Source organism: Mercurialis annua, linkage group LG6, assembly GCF_937616625.2.
Source record: "Mercurialis annua linkage group LG6, ddMerAnnu1.2, whole genome shotgun sequence".
NCBI lineage: Eukaryota > Viridiplantae > Streptophyta > Magnoliopsida > Malpighiales > Euphorbiaceae > Mercurialis > Mercurialis annua.
Window position 1 is genome coordinate 42759709 of NC_065575.1, and position 21647 is coordinate 42781355.

The following is a 21647-nucleotide window of genomic DNA, read 5'->3' on the forward strand; positions in this document are numbered from 1 at the left end:
AAGGAGAAGGTGTGGGGGAGAATAACAGGGTGGAATTCTAAGGCGCTATCTAGGGGCGGGAAGGAGAATTTGTTGAAGACAGTAGCCCAAGCTATGCCTAATTATATCATGAATGTTTTTCTAATTCCGCTTGATTTGTGTAGCGAGCTTGAGCGTATGATGAACTCGTTTTGGTGGGGTCGTAACCGAGCGGAGAAAAAAGGTATTTGTTGGGCAAATTGGGATAAGCTTTGCTTGCCAAAAAGTTCGGCAGTTTAAGGTTTAAAAAAGTTCACGATTTTAACTTGGCTATGTTGGCTCGTCAAGCTTGGAGATTGATTAGTAATTGCGACTCTTTGCTGAGACGTGTGTTTAAGGCTAAGTATTATCCAACCTCTTCTTTTTTGGAGGCCTCGCTAGGTAGTAATCCTAGCTTTGTTTGGCGTAGTATATTTGCGACGCAGGGGATTATGAAGAAAGGGGTTCGGCGAAGTATTGGAGATGGTCGTAGTTCTGATGTGTGGCATTCTCCTTGGCTGTTTAGGGGTGAATCGGGGTTTGTCTCCACTGTGATGAAACCGGAGTTGGCGGGTACCAAAGTTTGGCAACTCTTTCGGGAAGATGCGAAGCAATGGGATGAAGAAATTGTTCGGGACATTTTTAACAGTGATGATGCTAATAATATTCTTGCTGTTCCTATTAGCGCTAGAAACATTAGTGACGGTTGGATATGGATTCTGGAGGCGAAAAGGAAGTTCACTGTTCGCAGTGCTTATAGATGTATTCGTGGGGAGGTGGTAAATGGTGGTCTGGGGATGGACGGGTTTTGCTGGAATAAAATTTGAAACCTCCAAGTTCCGTTACATATTCGCAGTTTTCTTTGGAGGCTAGTTGCGGGGTTCATTCCATCGGCAGTTAACTTGGCGTCGAAGAGAGTCTTTATTAATGATACCTGTCAGGTATGTAACGGGTGGTCGGAAACGGATTGTCCATATTTTCAGTAGTTGCTCGTTGGCTATAGACTATTGGGAGTTGGCAGGTTTGAAGATTGGCAATGAGACGGGAATGCAAGTTCAAGCTTGGAGTAGCTGCTGGTTGCACAGTTTGGGTAGAAATGAGGTCGAGTTAGCCTCTCTGATTTGTTGGAGGCTTTGGCTTAATCGTAATAATGTTGTTTGGGGTAAATCGGGAAGTTCGGCAGCGGAAGTGGTGGGTTCATGTAATACCCCAAAATATTTAAGTATTTAATTGGACCACGTGTCCAGTGTTAAGTCGCTAGAATGGCGATATCAGAAAGATTTCCGAGAAATTAGGATAAATATTAAATTTTAGCAGGACGGACTCGAAAGGATTATTGTGAAAGATTAAATATTATATTTCAGTTCTAAAAGTTGGAATTAGAATTGGAAAAGAAAAATACTAAGAAAGTTGCAAGATAAAGTAGAGGGACTAAAATGGTGATTTAACCATATAAAACCCGAAGGGATATTATTTCGCCAAGGTCCGCGAAATGTTTTATAGTATATGTGGTAAAAGTTTTGGGTCAATCGGAGACCTTTTAAAATTTTGACGCGGATGCGTTTTGGGCTAAATTGTCACTTTTGAGAAATTTAAGGGCTAAAGTGTATATTAGCCAATTAAGTCTCGAGAATAGTAATTAAAAGATTATTGACGGAAAATAATAATTTTGAGTTAGTATTATTTATATGAATATAAATAATACGAAAGCAATCGAGTTAAAAGAATAATTTAACCATTTGGTTAAATTAGAAAGTTTAAAAGAGAAATGGTTTAAGTTAAAGAAATGAAGGATCAAAATGGACAATTAGCCAAGATATATATAATAACTTTCCTTAAGAGTAAGGAAAGGAAGTGATGATCAGAGGAAGCGAAAGTTACAGAAGCTTTCGACGATCGATTACGATCCGTCGCCGTTTCGCCGTTTCTCGTCCAAATCGCGAGTTCTTTATATCGATTCGTTCAGAATTCGATTCTCTATCATCGCTAAGCTTCAAATCGAGGTAAGCTTGACGTTTTTTTATTATGAGAATTGATAAATAAGGGTTATTTCGTTTTAACGAATTAAACGAATCGTAATCGCGTTTCTATTGGCGTTTTTGATGATATTTGAGATGGTTATTAATGGAAATCGTGCTAGAATCGATTTTGGACGTTTAAGCACGTCGGAATTGGCCCGGGGAATGAACCCCGGAGCTGCACATCGGCAGCCGTTTGCTGCACGAACGTGCAGTACACGTTCGTGTAGCAGACTGCACGAACGTGCAGTACACGTTCGTGTAGCAGACTGCACGAACGTGTAGCACACGTTCGTGTAGGACACTACACGAACGTGGAGCACACGAACGTGCAGCGTACTGCACGAACGTGCAGTACACTGCTGCACGAACGTGCAGTCCTTCGCCGAGTGAGGAATCCTGATTTGGGCTTTCTGGGCCCTGACGCGACGCAGAAACTCGATTTCAAACAATTTCAAGTCGTGTAATCAATCGTGATTCGATTGAATATCAAAACGTAAACTAGGACGTTTAAAAGAGAAGTGTGATTAAGAGATTATCAAAGTTAAGAATCGTATTTGAAGTACGATTATGTTAACCTAAGTTTATAACTTAGGGTTTTGATACTAAGTCAACGTTTATGGATTAAACGTATAGGTAACTCGATTAAGTAACTGACGTACCGACAAGCTATCAAGCCAGTTAGCGGAAGTGGATACGTGATTGGACAACGCATGGAGCTTACGCTTGCGGGATTATAATAATGCAGTTTTGGATAGCGGTCACTGTGAGTGGCAATTTACTTTCGCGTATTATTAGTATAAAAGTTATCTTCATATATATACGTATATTGTTTATACGCATCGCATTACCTATAATTGATTGAAATGTTATATGTTTACTTAATTTCTGTATACGAGAACTAGTATGCGATCCGAAGAAACTAGCTACCTATTGGGTGTCAATAGGCTGTGTGATCACCAGTACCGAGTCGGTCTAGTATGTTTGTATATGAGTGATGAATTGATATAACTCAGCTGGAAGCTGATGATGAATATGATATTTACGATTGGGTTATGATTTAGATACGCAGAGTGAACTCGGCTACGGTGTAGCCTGGAAGTCCCCGTATCTAGTGGCTGGGCCACCAGCGAGTTGGACTCGCAATTGATATTTACGATTGGGTTGAATGATATATGATTATTCGAGAGATGTGTCACATGCTAGGATATTAGTTTCGTACGGATCAAATACATGTTTATATGTTTTATAATATTGTTCTCTTAAGATGCGATGTTATATTTTTATAATACTGTTAGTAAATGTCAACTCACTCAGTATTTCCCAAAATACTGACTCCCTCACAGTGTTTTATTTCAGGTGACCGGAGTCGGATCAGACAGACCATCTCCTTTGTGTCGGCAGCCTTTTGGCTTACACAAAGTATGAGTTTTATAGAGCTGCAGTAGTCAATAGGTGTCAGTATAAGATTTATGATTTAATTCCAAACGGTATTGGAAAAATAAACTCTGATATAGTTTTATAAATAAGTTGTTTATAAAGATGGTGTTTTATCCGTTTGAATTGTGTACCAATTGCCTTAAGAGGAATTGGTTATGTTTGTGATCAGAAACAGGGCGGTGCTGGATATGAGATATCGCTCGGTAAGACCCTGGTTTCTAAGAATGTGTTCGCGAATGTTTTCAGAAAAGAAATACGATGTTTTAATAAATGTATTATATATAGTAATATGTTTTAATCGCGAAAAATTTATAACGGTTTTAGGCTTGCTACGGGTTTCGGAGCAACCCCTCCCATTCCCTAGCGCCGGTCTCGGCTCAATATTTTGGGTCGTGACAGTTCAGCTAGTCACCAGTTGCATGTTTGGAAGATGGCTCGTTTTGGCTTTGGGAATTCTGATGAGAATGCAGTTGAAGCGCTAGATGGTCAGACCGAGTGGCAATGTGCAGCAGCAGGTTACTTCAAAGTAAATGTAGACGCTGCCATTTTTAGTGAAGAAGGTAAAGCTGCGGTTGGGTGTGTGCTTAGGAATGAAAAGGGTGAGGTGATCCAAGCTAGACAAGTCGGTTTTGCTGGAGTATTTGATCCCCGAATAGTCGAGACAATGGGCATTAGGGAGGCTCTCAGCTGGCTTAGGGTTGGAGGAATTTGATAGTTGAGTCCGACGCGATGGATATCATCATAGATATCAGGAACCCGAATAGGGCGGAGGGGGACGTGTTGATTGATGATTGTGCTTCTTTAGCGAAACAGTACTTTAATTTGTCTTTTGTTTATGTAAGGCGGTCTGCGAATGTAGCTGCGCACTTGTTAGCGCGTAATGCTCATTCTTTGTCAGGTCATCAGGATTGGTTTTCGAACTTTCCTGAATATCTTACGTCTGTACCTGTTTCGATTACATCTTAATGAAGATTTGTTTTACTTTCAAAAAAAAAAATCACATAACATTAATACTGGAAACTGGGAGAGTCGAGTGGGAGTCCAGTCCGTTCAAACTTATGTTAATTTTGAGTTTTAACCAAAAAATGAGTGGCCATTTAATTAAGGGGTAATGTCAAAATAATTCACCAATTTTGTACGTTTTTCTATTTTAATCATGCCGTTTGAAAATTGTCATTGTCATACACTAACTACCAATTTTTTTTCAAATTCATACACCGATCAAAAATACGGCAAAAATTGCTGAGTTGGCAACCTTTTAATTTATTACTATTTTTCCATTGACTAAATATCTCACTCGCTTGTGACATTGCACGTTGGATAAAAGGATCGGATTCATGGATAAAATTAAGTTTTTCATATTGTTTATTAATTATAATTAGCATATTTAAAGTAGATTAATTCAAGTTATATAGACAATAAAAAAACACTGAAAATAATTGTTGGAAAAGCAAATAACATGAAAATAAGTGTATGAATAAATATAAACATGCATTACATTCATGATCGGCATATAACGTAATCTGACTGGCATAATAAGCGTGAAACAAACATTCATAAACAAGCATTTAACTTTAGGTTTTCTGACGCGTAACGTATAAAAATAGATTCTATTCCATTTGCGTGCACACTATCTAAACCAGATTCATTTTAATTATTTAACATTTTAAATATCTATACAACGACTAATTACGGATTTTATGTCAATGATATATGTATTTAATTAGTTTTGAACTGCATTACAATGTGATTATCTGATAAAATTAAATATTAACATATATTTAAAGCAATAAACATCTTTAATGCTCATACAACAATCGATATATATATATATATATATATATATATATATATATATATATATATATATATATATATATATATATAGAGAGAGAGAGAGAGAGAGAGAGAGAGAGAGAGAGAGAGAGAGAGAGTTAATACTTTTAAAACCTCATATTGTGGCGTTATACGTCTATCTATCACTTGTATGTTAATACAGATAGAATCAGGATTTGGTCAAAATATAAGAATTGTTCCTCTGCTTAGACAAATTCACTAGTTCAAACAAGAGTCGATTCAAAATTTATGAAATATATATTACATCAAAACAAGATTCTGAACCAAAGAAATGACATCATGATTAATGGCGCTAGCTCTTGGCGCCACATGACGCCATCTTGCTGAAGTGGCGGCACATATATTGCTGAGCGAAAGTGAGGGGCGATGATGTGGCAGAAGGTCAGTGCCAACCGGTTATGTGTCGTGAGGAAGAATTGGCCGCGCCACCAACTTGAAGTGGCGTTGCCGCCGACTTGTTGTTGGTCTTCGTTTCTTTTTTTAACTTTAAATCATGCAAAAACAACAACAAAAAAACACACAATGAAACCTTTGGAACTAACATAATAATGATACGAGACATTAAAACCGTAAAAAAACATCATAAAAATGGATTTAGTGACATATTTAATGAAAATCATGGAAAAAAACTTTAGTAGAACACATAAATTATAGAATATGTAATCTAATGAATAAAATTTCTTAATTAAAAGTAAAGCATAAAATTTCTGTTTTTCTTAGAGGAGAATGAATTAAGCACAAACTTTGAAAGAAATGATAAAAAAAGAAACAAGAAAGGAAAAAAAAAACAGTTACCATTCATGGAAGTATGAGTCCAGTGCCTGAAATGAGAAGCAATTACGAATTTCATCCTTGAAATGAAACTAATCATTCTACACGATTGCAATTTCGTCTGCTAACACAACAATTTCAAAAAATGGGAAATAGATAACACCAAGACAGCAAAGTTGGGCTCCTTTTCATCAATTTGTGGTTCCACCAGTTTTGCCATTTAGAAGGGATTGCACTTATGGAGATCTTGCTGCCACGAGATTGCCTGAAGATGTCCAAGGCCTTGGAAGTTGTGAGGTTAGCAATTTCTCTTCAAATCTTTTCTCATTATATTAACTACAATTAATTAATATCTTCTTAATCCATAAATAATCAATCCAAAATGTAATTAGATGTGTGCCTTCCGTTCAAAATGAACCGAACAGAACTGAAATTTAATTAGTTTAATTGTAGCACTTATTCAAATTGCCACAAATTATACCTTTTTAATGCCATTTAATATAAATGCCACTATTGGCTCTTAACTTTTGGTTGTTAATTTAGTGGTATTTTATACAAATGCCACAAACAAAATGCCATAAAAAGTTATATTTGGTATAGTGAGAGATATTCGTACGTATAGAAGTACTGATTCGAATAGGAAAAATGGAATATGTTAGAGTTGCTTCTCATTGCTCCCGATTCTCGCCCCATTATTTCTAAAACATTAAATAATAAAACAAATGCAATTATACAATTTAGAGATACAAATTCTTAAGTAATTAATTATAATTATTTATAAAAAATTATCTTAAAATATAAATAAAATTGAGATTTCTCAAGAGTTGATTTATAATTTTCAAACATATATGTAAAATATTTAAAATAAATTTTGTTATCCTTATTGAAATATTTCACTTAAAAATTTAGCTTTGTATTGGTTCATCGGTTTGAGGCTAATTCCAGGATAGCAGACTATCCTGATTCCCCAAGATTATATAGAGGAGAAGTCAATTTATATTATCTTTAATATTTAAATTAAAAGATGCAGTTGATAGGCTCATATCATGGACTTGGCCAATATATAGAATTATATTTGGTATTTTCATGGAAAAAGAGGCAATTCAAACGGAGCTCTCAAGAGAAACTTTCCAAGAAACTGAAATCATGTTATAATATGTTTCCAAATTAGCATTTGACTTCATTAATCTTCTTAGTCTTTTTATATACAAAAATTAACACATCTTTACACAAAAATTCATTTTTATAAAGTGTGTAGAATCGAGCTAATAAATTCACTTTGGTTCGGTTTTGTATTATAATAAAAATGAGCTTTTATTTCTATCTTGTGTTGAGAACAATTAAAATCTACTTCATTTGTGGTGCAAATCATATCGAACCTACTAAGGTTCGGTTCAGTATATTCAAATTCTTAATCATTGGTTAGATTTAAATCGACTGCACGCCTTTCATATTTTTAGGTGTCTTTCATTGAATCATACTTAAATTGCCGAGAGGACTTTATAGATCAACAATTTAGAAATCCGGCAATAGGCGACCAGTAAGAAATATGATTAGGGGTGTGCATTTGATTCAAACCGATTTATATCAAAAAGGAATTGATCCGAATTAAAACTCCTCTCTTTTTCAAAACCAAACCGAAATGAGATTACAATGACGAATAAATTTTAATATGAACCGAATCGGTCGGTTCGGTTAATTTTTTATTTAATTTACATAAAAAAATTAAATGATTTTTTTATATAAAACCAAATCAAACCAAACCAACCCAAATTAATTACTGTTTTTTCATTATAATATCAAACTAAATTTGCCAGTTTGGTTTGGTTTTTCGGGTTCGGTCTGTTTATGCACCTCTAGATATAATCCAACCTAATGATAGTATACTATCCATTACTTGCTAAACAATTAAACCTCCATTCCTCTCTTTTCCTCTGTATTTCAAGAAAATTAATGGCGCCATCATCATCATCATCATCATCCTCAACACAATTCATCGACACCGCACTTTCTTCAACAACTTCTCCTTATGCACTATCTTACCCTAGCCCTAAACAAAAATGGATCATCAGAAAACACCTTATTTCACTTATAAACAACTACCCAACTTTCAGACCTTCCACTGATAAATTCACCCACAACGACGGCACCGTCGTCAACATTCTCAACGCCGCCGGAAACCTCACTGTCTCCGTCGCCGGTTGTGAGAAATACACCCCTCCTGTGCCTCTCACCATTTGGGTAAACGAAAATTACCCTTACACCCCTCCTATTGTTTACGTCTCACCGAATAATTCAATCTCTCCGGTTCACCGGAATCACCCGTTTGTCGACCCGTTTTCCGGGTTTACTTCAACTCCTTATCTCCAATCTTGGGTTTTCCCTCGTTGTAATTTAACCGAACTTGTTCATAATCTTGTCAAAATATTCTCCCATGATCACCCTTTTTTTAGTAGCGGAAATATTAGTTGCTCACCAGGTGTTTGCGGTAATGTCTCAAAGATGGAGGCTCTCGATCGCCTTTCGGGCATGATTCATTACGATTTGATCACGTTAAACTCCAAGTTCGAATATGAATTTGAGAGATTATCGTCGTTAAAGATGGAATTGATGAATCGAAACGAAACTACACGAAACGCGATCATTAATCTTGAGCAAGAAAGATTGAGCTTGAAGAAGAGAGTGATGAGTTTGATGGAGCAAAGTGATGTGGTGATGAATTGGGTGAGAGTTAACAATGGTGTGGGGATTGGTGAAGGTGATGAGGTGGCAATGGATGATGGGTTTGATGGTGAGGATGAGGAGTCAAGATTGGTGATTGAGAGATTGGGATTGGATAGGGGGATTGAGGATTTGATGGATGCTTTGGAGAAGGGATTGGAGGAAGGAGTAGTGAGTGTTGATGCTTATATTAGGCAAATTAGAGGTTTGGGTAGAGAGCAGTTTGTGCATAGAAGGGTGCTTCTTGAAGTAAAAGGTCCTGAGTTGTTTCTTTTGCCTTATTGATGTGAAATGAAGTGTTGGTTCTTCAATTGAGGATGATTTTGGCAAAAGGTGAAAGGATCTTTTCAATGTATAGTTTTTCTTTGCTTTTTGTTATGAGAATATGGGTGTAGCTAGGGTGTACAAATGGGGGTGTCAAAACGAGTCGAGAGATATTTGTGTCGTATCGATTCAATATGATTAAAGTCAATACGAACACGATTCGTTTACTTATAATATCAATACGAACACAACAGAAAAATTAATGAATTATTCGTGTCAATCTATATAGTATGTTTTATAAATGGGTTAGATCAAATATGGACGATACCAACACGACATATTCAATCTATTTATTAATAATGTGTTAGGGCGACAAGATTTGACACGTTTTAAATTGTGTCATAAACGGGTAGAATGAATTGAAGTGAAAAATATAAATAGGACACCTTTTAGCCATGTCATAAATAAGTTTGCCATGTATATGATACGAATATGTATAATCAGCCTGAGTTTGTTAACTTTTTCTTGGGTAGGTCAATTGTGTTTGGTCATGACACCTCTATGTACCATCGGTATTTTATGTTTAGTTCCGAAGTGAACTTTTCAAAACTTGATTGATGTTTTAAGAAAATGAAAATTAAATTGACTTATAGTAAAATTTATTTTGATTTTATTCTTCTTTATAAATATTAAAATTAAAAATTAAATGTAGAGCATAATAGTATATATTTTAACTATTTTAATAAAAAATATTTTTATAAAAAAATATATTAAATATAATAATTCTATTTTTGTGTTTTAACATCTAACAAAATGAGACTTAAAATCCTATTTATGACTAAAATGATATTGTGTTCAAGCAAAGAGCAAAGCCCTTGGCCAAACGCATATTTGGGTCCCTGCACTTGTCGTCTTTTTTAATTTGGGTCCCTGCACTCAAAAACATCCATAGTAAATCCCTACACTATTAAAAATATCTATTTCAAGTCCCTATCGGTAAGCGAGTAAACGGAACGTAGATGACGTTAAAAACTAACAGATACAAAATGTGTAATTGAGTCCTCGCACTGTCATTATTTTCTAAACTGAGTCCCTACACTAAAAAATATCCAAATTGCGTCCCCGCACTATAATTGTTTTGGAAATTGAGTCCCTACACTAAAAAAAATATTCAAATTGGGTCCTGTCATCAAATAATATTAATAATTTTTTATTTAATTTTATTTTTTAATATTTAGAATTTTTAATATTAAAATTGTCTCCGACTATTAACAATTTTTTAAAAATCTAATTTAAAATCTTAATTATTTTAAATTTATTAACTAATTTAATTAAAATAAATATCTTCAAATATACAATTAATTTTTAATTTTAAAAAAAATATTAAATATATTAAAAAAATTCCTCAAAACCTAATTTTTATTAGTTTCGAGAAGACAACCCTATTTTTATTAAATATAAAAGAAAAAGAACTCAAATCTATTATTTACATATAAAATACTTTTATGGCTAAAAAAACAATAACCCTAATTTTCCTAAAATTAATCCATCCCTACACCCTGCCATCGTTGCTCCCGTTGTGCGGCCACTGTTATTCATCAGAGCCGTCACCGTTTGCGACATGATATGGTAATGGAGGAAGGAGACGTGAAAGATGATGTTGGAGCCGGCAAACGACGCTGGAGATGATGGTAGAGCCGGCAGACAAAGCTTCGGGCGATGGATTTGCTCGTGACGGTGGGTTTGCTTGAGACAATAGAGGCGTTTGGCAGTGGTGGAGGCGGAAGACGGAGCTAGAGACGATAGGCATTGACTGATAAGATCAAGCGGTGGTGCAGAGTAGGCAGCAATGAAAGTGTAGGGTTTTTTTAATGAGAATAAAATGAAAGTGTTTTTTTTATGTTTTTATTTATTTAATGTGTATATTAAAAATTACATTTTAATTTAATTTAATTAATAAAATTATAATTTGATATATTTTGAATAATAAAATTTTTTAATTAAAATTTATAGTGTAGGGACTCAATTAGCAAATAATCATAGTGTAAGGATCCAATTGGTAAAATTGTATAATATACATATCACCAGTCTCAAAGAAAAGCGTTTGTGACTCACTCTCTAACAGAATAAGACGGAGGGACTTACTATGGTCATTTTTGATAGTGCGGGGATTTACTATGGATGTTTGTGAGTGTAGGGATCTAAATTAGAAAAGACGACAAGTGCAGGGATCCAAATATGCGTTTGGCCAAAGCCCTTGGGTTCAAGTTTATGTGCCTTTAGTGGAGATGATAAGAATCTTGGGCTGAACAGAGGAGACAAGTCCATAGGTTTGCCCAATTAAAGGTATTCAAGAGTAAGACTCAAGCAATCAAACTAGAAAAGCATTGCCAGGAATATATATATGGGTTAAATATAAATTAATTTAAAAAATTTGATTTTTTTAATTAATATATAATTAGATGTATAAATGTTTTAATTAATTTACTATATTGTTACTTTTTTTTGAGAGAATTTACTCTATTGTTACTATCATGAGATTATGGATGGCGCTTGTGTAAAATTTGTCACCAAAATTTTACCCATTTAAAATTTGCAACTTTGATTATAATTATTATATCTAATTTTTTTATATAAAAAATCATCGTCTTTTTCTAAATGTATATGTCAAAATTGATTAATTTATATTCAAATTATAAATAATTTAGGAGCATAAGTTGAACATTATTGGACCGACAAAAATAATTATGAAATCGTTAGCACTAAATTTGAATTTGAAATGAATAGAATATATAATTTAATTTTTTTAATTTTTAATTAACCATTTTTGAATTAAATTATCATAGTCTATAAATTTCTTTATTTAATATAATTCGAAAATTAAATAAATCTAAGTTGGAAAGTTTTATTTTTGAATTTCTAAGTATAAATTTAGGAACCAAATCTTTTGCCAAAAATTATTTTTTTCCTTTTTAGACACAAGCGATGCACGTGTCTTGTTTACAAGATTAAATCAGAGTAGCTAACACGTACACCAACAATGCTATCTTTACAGAAATACCCTCATCGCTCAAATGCTCTCGCATACAAAACTGCACTTAACAGTAAATTCACCATTTCAAATCGCAAAACTTTTCTAAATCTAATTTTTCTTAAGAGCGGCAATCACCTACTTTTCGCTACAAACCCATTTCAATGGACTTCTCTTCTATAGATGCGAAAACCACCTGTATGTATGTAATGTAATGTAACCAAGTCCCACGATCCTTAACGTACACCCATCTCATTGTCTCCTGAGATCCCATTTCTCTTCTTAATTATTAATTAAAATAATCCACTCAATGCCCATTATGTTTCCTATATTTGATTTGCGGCATTTGTGAATTAAAATTAAAATCAGCCATTGAAGATCTTCCTTGCTATCTCTGAAATATGAAGATTGATCGTTTGGGTTTGGTTATTTCGCTTGTTCTTTGCTTTTTGGCATCTGGGTCCCTTTCCATTGACAGTTTTCACCAGGCGTAAGTAAATTTTAACTTTTGGATTTGAATATTTTTGAATTGATTTGTTGTTTGTGTGTTTTTGAATTTAATGTAAATATCAGTGTTATTTGAAGTTTTTGTGCTTAATTTTTGAATAGAATTATAGTCCTTTCAGTGTTTGGTATTGAGATAATGTGTAAAAATTTAGCCGTTTTCCTTTTATACATATATACATTTGAATGATGAAATAGGCAAGCTAAAAAATTTAAATTTATAAAATTGGCAACCTCCAAGTAGTGTTTTCTATGTCCGGCAGCAGTTTTTAGAGTAAAAGCTAATTGAAGACATGCCTCAAGGAGAATGCTTAGTTCAAACTTCAGAAATTGGCAAATTTTAGAAGCTAGTTGAAGACGAATTGGAGATGCATAGGAGTTTGAAGTTTAGAAAGTTAAGTGTAAAGATGAAACTTCTATCTGTGGGCAAACATTTTTGGTAAAAATGGAAATCTCTTTTGGACTTAATATGATATAATCTGGAGGCCGTTATGCTGGAGTATTTGCACGACTGTGCTATCTGTGGCCTTGTGGGTTATTTGACATGTAGGTCATTCTTGAGTATTGGTGTAGCTGAGTGAGAGTGACTGATTCTAAACTTGAGTTCAAATAGAATATGAAGGTTGATACATATGTATATGAATATGCTTAATCTTGTAACTCTTTCTTGTGGGGGTTGCATTCGCTTATTACTTTAATTGTTCATGTCCTTTGAACTAATTCCATGTACTCATATTGTCATTTGCGTCACTTTGATTCTGTCTCTGATTGTTTTTGATAGCTGCTTGGTCTTTTTTAAATGATCCATTTATCGCATATTTTAGATGTTTTTGAGAATTTAATGTCAGTTTTCATCTCATTTTGCCCTCATATCCCTTTCCGTGTGTACAGTTTTCCAATTATTGAACCTGATCCTGGTCACACGAAGCTTCGCCTTGCAAGCGATGGCTTGGAAGCCATCAGAAGAATAACAACACCAATTGCAGCTGTTGCTGTATGTCTGAGATGAATCTCAAGCTTTTAAGGGGAAATTTTCCTATTTTGATTAAATATTTATTGATAATGATTACTAATCGGATCTTGTATATTGATCATCTGTTTTGATGATACTTTCATTTTTGTTTTATGATCAAATTCAAAGGTGTGTCAACAAGTAAAATTAAAATCTAAATTTTGATCAGTAAAGAAGTTGACGAGTTTTAGAAAAATAAAGTTTAGAAAAATTGTTGGGATCAATTTTGATGCGCTGGGTTTAAAAATTTCCATGGCTTCAGCCTAGTATGTTAGTATTAGTTGTCATTCAATTGTGTGCTGTTTGATCTTTTATTATTTCTTAAGAGATGTGGAGTTTTAGATGGTGAGAAATATGTAGTTTAGAATACTTCAAGTTTGTCAGTTGTCACTAATTCTCATGTTCTACAAAGTCTTTTTGTTTTTCAATGTACTTGATAGATTTTATTTTTGAGGTCTTCATCTATAGGATCTAAAATCTGTATAATCATGTGCAGAGCAATTGTTATTAGCTATTTGACTCTTTCTGACTATTACGTTGATGGTTGCATAATCAGGTGATTGGTCCGTATCGCTCTGGAAAATCTTTTTTGCTTAATCAGCTTCTTTCACTTTCTTGTTATGAAGGTGCTGTATTTACCATAGTCCTCTTTTGTTACAACATATGAACACACATTTTGTATGTATTTACTGTTACCTTGAGCGGACTTTATTTTTTCAGGTTTTGGAGTTGGACATATGCGTGACACAAAGACGAAAGGTATTGTGAACATTTGTGTGGATGCAATTTGGGCTGTTTGCTTGGAATCATCTATAATGACTGGTTGCCTCTTACAGGGATTTGGGTTTGGGGAACCCCACTAGAAGTGGATATTGATGGAGTTAAAACTTCTGTGTTTTACCTTGACACGGAGGGATTTGAAAGTATTGGGAAGTCGAATGTCTATGATGATCGGTAACTTCCAAGTTATGTATTTTGAAGTTGATTTGTTCAATCCGAGAGTTATATTAACTTTCTTGTCTCATTTGCTCCTGCAGAATTTTCGCTCTGGCAACCGTTTTGAGCTCTGTTCTTATATATAATCTGCCTGAGACGGTTAGTTATTTCTGTAACTTTAGGTTTCAGTTTGGTATTACTATTTAGTATTTACTGGATCTGAAGGTGCTCTTTTGCGTAATCTAGTTTAATAGACTTGCAAATTATGAGATGGTAGAACTTTCTATGGTCTTTCACCACTGGACCATATAGCAGACTTTAGTTCTTAGGTTGAATGACTTTTCCTGGCATCATCAATCGGAACATCAACTATCTCGATAGAAACTTTACCTAGTTTTATGGGAAGTGATTTTTGAAAAACAATGGTGCTTTTAGAAAAAAATGAGGAAATGAGAATTTCAATAAAGTTCTGAATTGTCAATTTGTTTGAAATATTATTTATAGGAATTTTTTAGGGAGTGACTGGTTCAGTGGCAAGATTGTTCTGATGGTTCAACACTTGGTGGCCCATTCTAATCATGGTCAATAACTTTCGTGCAAATGCAAGATAAACATTTGTTTATTTGACCCAGCCCAACCTACGCCGGACATCTTTGTTTGTGGGGACCTTTTCTACTTTACCTGAATTTCAGTGAGGGTTTTCATCTCTAGAGCTGGAAATCCTTATGAAATGGGCATGTGCTCTCACTTTCTCTTACGTTCTATCTAACAAAGATGTAACTTGACATTAATGTCATCTTCACACCTAAACTTTTTGAGCTAATACTTGAATCCTAGCTGATGAGTTTGTAGACTTGTAGTGGAAATTAACTAGGAATATCTACTTAAATATGTCGCTATAGCCTATAAAAAGATTGCAAAATGTGTATCATGTTTTGCTTGTGATGAGACATCTGAGGTTATAATTGACCCTCGTGAGGTTAAAATTCATGTACTTTGTCATTTAAATTTATAGTTGCGCTTATGCATTTTAATTGATAGTAGTAGCAGTACTTATATATTCCGCTATGTGTTTAGATCAGAGAAGCTGACATATCCCGCCTGTCATTTGCAGTCGAGCTGGCCGAAGAATTCTATGGAAGGTTTGCACTTTTTTTCCTTTCCTGAATTGAGTATCTTGTCTGCTTACAATACATTAAATTGGAATCATTCTTGCTTTTGTTTTATAATACCATATAACAATTTCTAACACTAGCTGTTTTATGGGTTGGCTGACGACTATGTCGGGGGAAATAGAGTTAAGGTAATATTATAAGCCATTAAAATGATATTCATCTTGATTATTTCTTTGAATCAAAATTTTCAGAGGTTGATGGGCATCTGAATGACATTGTTTTTTGCATTTAAATCTTTAGGGTCAAGAGGTTGCTTTTGAGCCTGCAAAGTTACTGTGGCTTATCCAACGTGATTTCTTACGTAAGTTCTTTTTATATATACATAGGATTAATTTCTAAAAAAATCACGAACTTTACACAAAGTTTCATTTTAATCATGATCTTTAAAAGTTGCCATTTAAAGACACGAACTTTCATATTGTTTCAAATTCATCATTTCAGTATATTTTTATTGACTAAATTCTTCACTAAATCATTAATGAAAGACCCAAGTTATTAATCAACATCAAATCTTATTATCTTTCAGTTAGAGTATCTAGGATTAGGAATTTTTAGTTAGATAAAATACAAAGAATTTTACTTTGGTGATAGATTTGAAATAAAATGAAAGTTCGTGCCTTTAAATGACAACTTTTAAAGGTCATGATTAAAATGAAACTCCGTGTAAAGTTCGTGATTTTTTTAGGAATTAACCCATATACATATACTTAATTCAGTAGCTGCTTGCTTTTAATTGTTTTGAGATTTTGTACTGTTCTTCTATTTTGTACATCTGCCCCACCAAATTTTCCCTTCTTCAACCTTTCAATAAACTTTCATGAAATGCTGATGGGTAAATGATGACAAGTGCATTTGATACTCTTTGGGTAGCCGCATTTATCTTAGTATGGTATGATGTGAAATCGGTCTGCTTGAAGGAAACTGGTGTTCTGTTTTTTGTTACTCAGAAGGGAAATCGGTGCAAGAAATGGTGAATGAAGCCCTTCAACATGTCCCAAATAAGGAAGGTTGGTTGTTTTTTCTCTTCTGACGGTCATAGTGATTTAGAACATATAAATTTTAACTAGAGTGTAATATTTTTGTTTTGAAACATAGGTTTGATAGTAGGTGCTTGTTCTGGTTGCAGGGAACAAGAATATTGATCAGGTATTATTCTACTATTATTTAAATTGGGAAGTATCATTTGAATGCTATCATTTTGGGAGTAGAGGATTACTTTTTTTGTTTTCCTTTCAAAATATACCAGGTTAACCAGATTCGAGATTCACTCGCTATTATGGGTGATAACAGCACAGCATTTAGCTTGCCACAAGTAAGGGTTTACTATGTTCTTATTGCTTTGGAGTCCTTTCCGAGTTTGTTTTGCTTACCTTTGCTATGATACTATTTTGAAGTCAACACCTTTGTAATCCCAAGGACATGAAAATTAGATTAGTGGTGTTTAAATTTGTGTTAGGCATTCATCTCCTTTCTCTTACCAGCAAAGAATAATGCATCTCCATCTGTGGCTCTCTCGTTTTCTTTGGAAAATATGTGTCAAATTGTGACTGTAATGTCATATAGATAATTCTTATCTAGGGTAGAATGCAGGAATTTGTTTGTCTCCTTCCTCCCAAGGTTTGTTGCATCCACAATATTTCTCTTTTTTGTATTTGGTGCATGGAATCTTTGCCTAGATTTTTCTGTTTCAGTTTGTGCAATAGTTTAAAAATACTCCATCTGTTGTTTTTTACCTGAGAACATTTGATGAATGGTAAAATGCCTGAAGTTCAAGAAGGCAACGAACATAGTCCGTCTTTATTTGGTTGTTTTTTTGGCTTTTTATAAAGATAACGTGCCGTTCGTATATTGGAAAAAAATTCAAAACATTATTTACCAGATCATTTGTTTAAAGGAGTTTATATATCAATGTCTTGTAGATGCACATGACTTGTATGCAATTTTGAATTTCAACATTAGTGATCTAATTGCACTGTGAATACAGCCTCATCTCCAGCGAACAAAGCTTTGCGACATGAAGGATGGTGAGCTTGATTCATTATATGTTCAAAGAAGGGAGCAGTTGAAGGATGTAGTTGCTAGCATTATTCGCCCTAAGCTTGTGCAAGGAAAACTTCTTAATGGACAAGAATTTGTATCTTTCTTGGAGCAGGTAATTTTTGTTTGTGCAGCTTTATACATTTTATCTGGCAGAATTTATATGGAACGGGATATTTGATTGGAGGCGTGTAAATCGGCTTTTTCTTAAGAAATTTCTGATTTACTATTCTTTCGATGTTTTTACTTTCTACCAAAAACTTGTAAATCCATGGCCTCTATTAAAGGCCGATCGTTCTCATCATATGCAAATATCAGATGTAATCTGCAGTCTTTGGCTCATTAAACAATCCTTCAATTTCTCTTTATGTCAATTATGTGACAAGAGTGTTAAAGGGCATATTAGGCATTAGATGTCATGTTAACAATGAAGTGCATAGATGGCACAGAATTTATCGAAATGTGACTGGTAGTTGTATGCTCCCCTAACTGGCTGATGTCCTGAAACACAGGATCATCAGGTTTTATGCTCACTAGATATTTAATTTAATGATATTTCTTAACAGTGGTGGGCTGGTGGCATTCTTGTTTTACCTTATGTTAAATTTGACCATGGTAGAGAAGGGAAACTAAGAGAATATTCAGAAAAGAACAAAATAAATAGGTGCATGTAAACTCTTTGTTTTACTGGTGCTTCTTGTAGACATTCTCTCACTTGCATATTAATACTGTCAGATACTTGAAGCCTTGAATAAGGGAGAAATTCCATCAACAGGCTCTCTTGTGGAGGTTTTTAATAAGGGTATTCTGGAGCGTTGTTTGAAGCTGTACAGTGAAAAAATGGCAAAATTAGGTTTGCCGCTATCAGAGCAATCTCTGCAAGATGCCCATGAAAGTTCTAGAGAGAAAGCAATGGAATCTTTCAATGAACAGCATTTTGGCCGTCATCATGCAAAGAAATCTGTCATGCAACTGGATGAGGAGATAGCTAAGGTATTGATGTTACTATTCAGTTTCCACTAAATTTAATTAATATCTGTGGATTTCCTTTTCCTGAACTAATGCGGAGGGAAGTAATTTACAATTTCTGCATGAACTTTTACTGGTCACTGGATTTCAAATACTGTTGTAATCCAAAGAATTTACTTTGAAAAAGTAGTTCTGTGCACTGTTTTAAATATACAATAATTTAGGATATAGATCTATGGAGTGTGCGACATACTCTGATTCTATGCAGATATTTTCTGAACAAATCTTATTTAGGCTTATAAAAATATCATACTGGCGAATGAATATCGATCAGCAAAACTATGTGAGGCCCTGTATACTACATGTGAAGACAAAATGGACCAGCTTCAAGTTCTGAGACTTCCTTCCATGGCAAAATTCAATGCTGGCTTTCTGCAATGCAACCAAAGCTTTGAGCAGGAGTGTGTTGGACCTTCAAAGGATAATTATAAGCAACGCATGTTGAAGGTGAGGCGTATTATTTTGTTTTATATTCCTAATTCCTGTAATTATGTTGTCCCTTATTTCCAGATTTCTTTATTTCCTCTCTATTTGAAATCTGTTTCAAGCAAACACAAGCTATGAGGTATATTAGGATCAAATTGTTTAAGGGGAGTTGAAAGTAATTGTTTCATCATTACATACTGATTTCTTTAGATAGCTTCAGTACCAAATTTTTTGTTGTGGAAAAAATTCACCATATAATATGACTAGAATCTGAAATTGTGTCAATTTTATTTCGCTACTTATTGAGAAAGATTTGTTCTATGTTATTTCCTTGATTTGTTCTCTAACGTATGCTGATTTTGATGTGCATTTGTCAATGTATTGTGAACCTGCAGATGATGGTGAAGTCGAAATCTCTTTTTATAAAGGAATATAATCACCGACTCTTCAATTGGTTGGTGGTCTTTGCGCTTGTGATGGTGGTAGTAGGCCGGTTTATTATAAAGTTTATTTTGATAGAAATTGGCGCGTGGATACTTTTTATCTTTCTGGAGACATACACGAGGATGTTTTGGTCAGCAGAATCTCTGTATTACAATCCAGTTTGGCATTTCATTGTGGCAACTTGGGAAACCATTGTTTACAGTCCTGTTCTTGATTTGGACAGGTAATGCACCTTTCCTTTTCTCTTTACTCTAAACAAGGCCTATCATGTTTTATCTATGTTATTAACACATTAGGAGCAAGATTCCGTGTCAAAACTTTCCGCAGCTGTGCGGATACTTTTTTAATAGTTTTCGCATTTTCCTTGTACCCATAGAGACACATTATTCCTTTATTTGATAGTCAAATGTCATATTAGCTGCCTTATCAAAGGCGCGCCTCAGATGCCAGCCATGTCGCCTCACCCGCGGAGAGGCGGGCGAGTTCTAAAAGGCACAAGCCTCAGGCACCTTGCGCCTCCTTAAGGAAAATAGGCTATTTTTTTAACCTCGAGCTAAAAACATACACTTTTCTTTATAATGCAATGTCCATAGTTGGAAAAAGAAAATGATATCAACATTAAGCAAAAACAGATGATCAGAACAGCATTTCTCGTCTTATGATCAGAACAGCACTAGGATCCCTTGGCGCCTCAGAGCACCTTTTGCCTTTAATAACTATGTATATTAGTCTATTTTGATATGTTGTTTAATAAGTAGTACTCTAGAAGAGGACTCTGATAATATGGATTTACATTTTTTTTTGTTTTACGGATTCAGATGGGCGATTCCAATTTTACTTATGGCGGCGGTATTGGTAGTTTATTGGCGTTGTTTTGGCAAAAGGAAACACGGATCACGGTGGTTGTTACCGGTATACAGCAACCAAAAAGCCGGTTCAAATAGGGCTAGATCGGACTAAACTTTACGACTGTAATGCCTTGAAACATTTAGCATAACCTTTGGTTGAATCATCCTGGGTGAGCTTTCTTATGTTTTTGTTTATGATTATGATATGAAGGCCCCCCATTCTTTTATGGTTGCTCTGTGAAAATATATGGAGATGATGAGGAAAAGGATGAGATGATTTGGTCCGGCAACACAGATACTCTTTGTAACTTTAGCATTTCCTGATTGTTTATATCAATGTAATCTTTTGATTATTTAAACAAAAAATGTCATGCTTCACAGGTTTAGATTTTACAAAAAGATGACAGCAACTACAGATCTTATTAACATTGAAATTATTCATTCAATTAAGATTATATTATTATTAGCATGTTAACTGTACAGCCATTATTACTATATAATGACTTTTGTGAATGATCTGTGAGGGAAATTCATATATAGATTTTGGCTACCACATTATCCGAGTAATGTCATTGGCTTAGTTTATTGATGACGTTATGGACATAACTTATGACAGAATTCCATGTAAGAATTTCTCGAACTTGCTTAGATCTCTCAGTGATTTAACTATGTGAATGCTTGCGAATTCGTACAAGCCAGGAACACCAATATCTTACAACATATACTAAGTTTATTAGAGTTTTAGAAAGGCTTAATTCCTTAAAAAAAGCCCCACCTTGCACTTTTTCTTGAGGAATTTGCACAAAACACTCCTTTTTTTAACTTATTTGTTCTAAATACCTCAATTTCAAAAATTTACTTTTTTACTCTATTTTTCTATTGTTTTTAGTTGTATCTCAATTAGCAAAATAATTTATTTGTATTTTTACTCTACTTCTTTTAAACACATGCATATCTCATTTTCCTTTTTTTTTCTCTTTTCCTTTTCTCTTTCCTCTTTCTCCTTTCTTTTTTTGTTTTTTTTCTTTTCTCTCTCCTTTTTCTCTTTCTTCCTTCTCATTTTTCCTTTTTTCTCTCTCTTCTTTTTCTCTCTTCTTCTTCTTCTTCTTCTTTTTTACTCTACAACTTTTTTTTTCT

The 21647-nt window shown here is 34.2% G+C and overlaps 4 protein-coding genes across 4 annotated transcripts; 3 read left to right on the forward strand and 1 right to left on the reverse strand.

Moving 5' to 3' along the window:
* The first annotated feature begins 429 nt into the window (after window positions 1-429).
* Window positions 430-4413, forward strand: LOC126653573 (uncharacterized). The gene is made up of 2 exons (XM_050347494.2): window positions 430-1198; window positions 3860-4413. Exons 1-2 carry the CDS (start codon window positions 925-927, stop codon window positions 4165-4167), a joined length of 582 nt encoding a protein of 193 aa, XP_050203451.1. The 5' UTR covers window positions 430-924; the 3' UTR covers window positions 4168-4413.
* Window positions 4414-5476: 1063 nt separating this feature from the next.
* On the reverse strand, window positions 5477-6457 carry LOC126653574 (uncharacterized). The gene is made up of 2 exons (XM_050347495.2): window positions 6108-6457; window positions 5477-5796 (listed from the first exon to the last, which is right to left on the reverse strand). The coding sequence occupies exons 1-2, from the start codon at window positions 6181-6183 to the stop codon at window positions 5558-5560; spliced, it is 315 nt and encodes a 104-aa protein (XP_050203452.1). The 5' UTR covers window positions 6184-6457; the 3' UTR covers window positions 5477-5557.
* A 1465-nt stretch (window positions 6458-7922) lies between these two features.
* LOC126686048 (protein ELC-like) lies at window positions 7923-9335 on the forward strand. The gene has a single exon (XM_050380065.1). It carries the CDS (start codon window positions 7959-7961, stop codon window positions 9087-9089), a length of 1131 nt encoding a protein of 376 aa, XP_050236022.1. The 5' UTR covers window positions 7923-7958; the 3' UTR covers window positions 9090-9335.
* A 2859-nt stretch (window positions 9336-12194) lies between these two features.
* On the forward strand, window positions 12195-20979 carry LOC126687719 (uncharacterized). The gene is given in 17 exon segments (XM_050382274.1): window positions 12195-12589; window positions 13495-13597; window positions 14172-14241; window positions 14336-14374; window positions 14452-14569; window positions 14653-14710; window positions 15629-15730; window positions 15807-15854; window positions 15967-16027; window positions 16674-16733; window positions 16853-16872; window positions 16973-17038; window positions 17711-17878; window positions 18499-18756; window positions 19027-19239; window positions 19614-19885; window positions 20481-20979. Coding segments are annotated over 17 exon segments (1887 nt in total). The 5' UTR covers window positions 12195-12500; the 3' UTR covers window positions 20623-20979.
* The last annotated feature ends 668 nt before the right edge of the window (window positions 20980-21647 follow it).

Bases quoted from the DNA above. Each gene is read 5' to 3' on its own strand.
- LOC126653573 (XM_050347494.2), top strand. From the start codon at position 925: ATGATACCTGTCAGGTATGTAACGGGTGGTCGGAAACGGATTGTCCAT. The intron at 1,199-3,859 runs GTAATACCCCAA...GTGACAGTTCAG, and splicing joins AGCGGAAGTGGTGGGTTCAT to CTAGTCACCAGTTGCATGTT.
- LOC126653574 (XM_050347495.2), bottom strand. From the start codon at position 6,183: ATGATTAGTTTCATTTCAAGGATGAAATTCGTAATTGCTTCTCATTTC. The intron at 5,797-6,107 runs GTAACTGTTTTT...CATGATTTAAAG, and splicing joins GACTCATACTTCCATGAATG to TTAAAAAAAGAAACGAAGAC.
- LOC126686048 (XM_050380065.1), top strand. From the start codon at position 7,959: ATGATAGTATACTATCCATTACTTGCTAAACAATTAAACCTCCATTCC.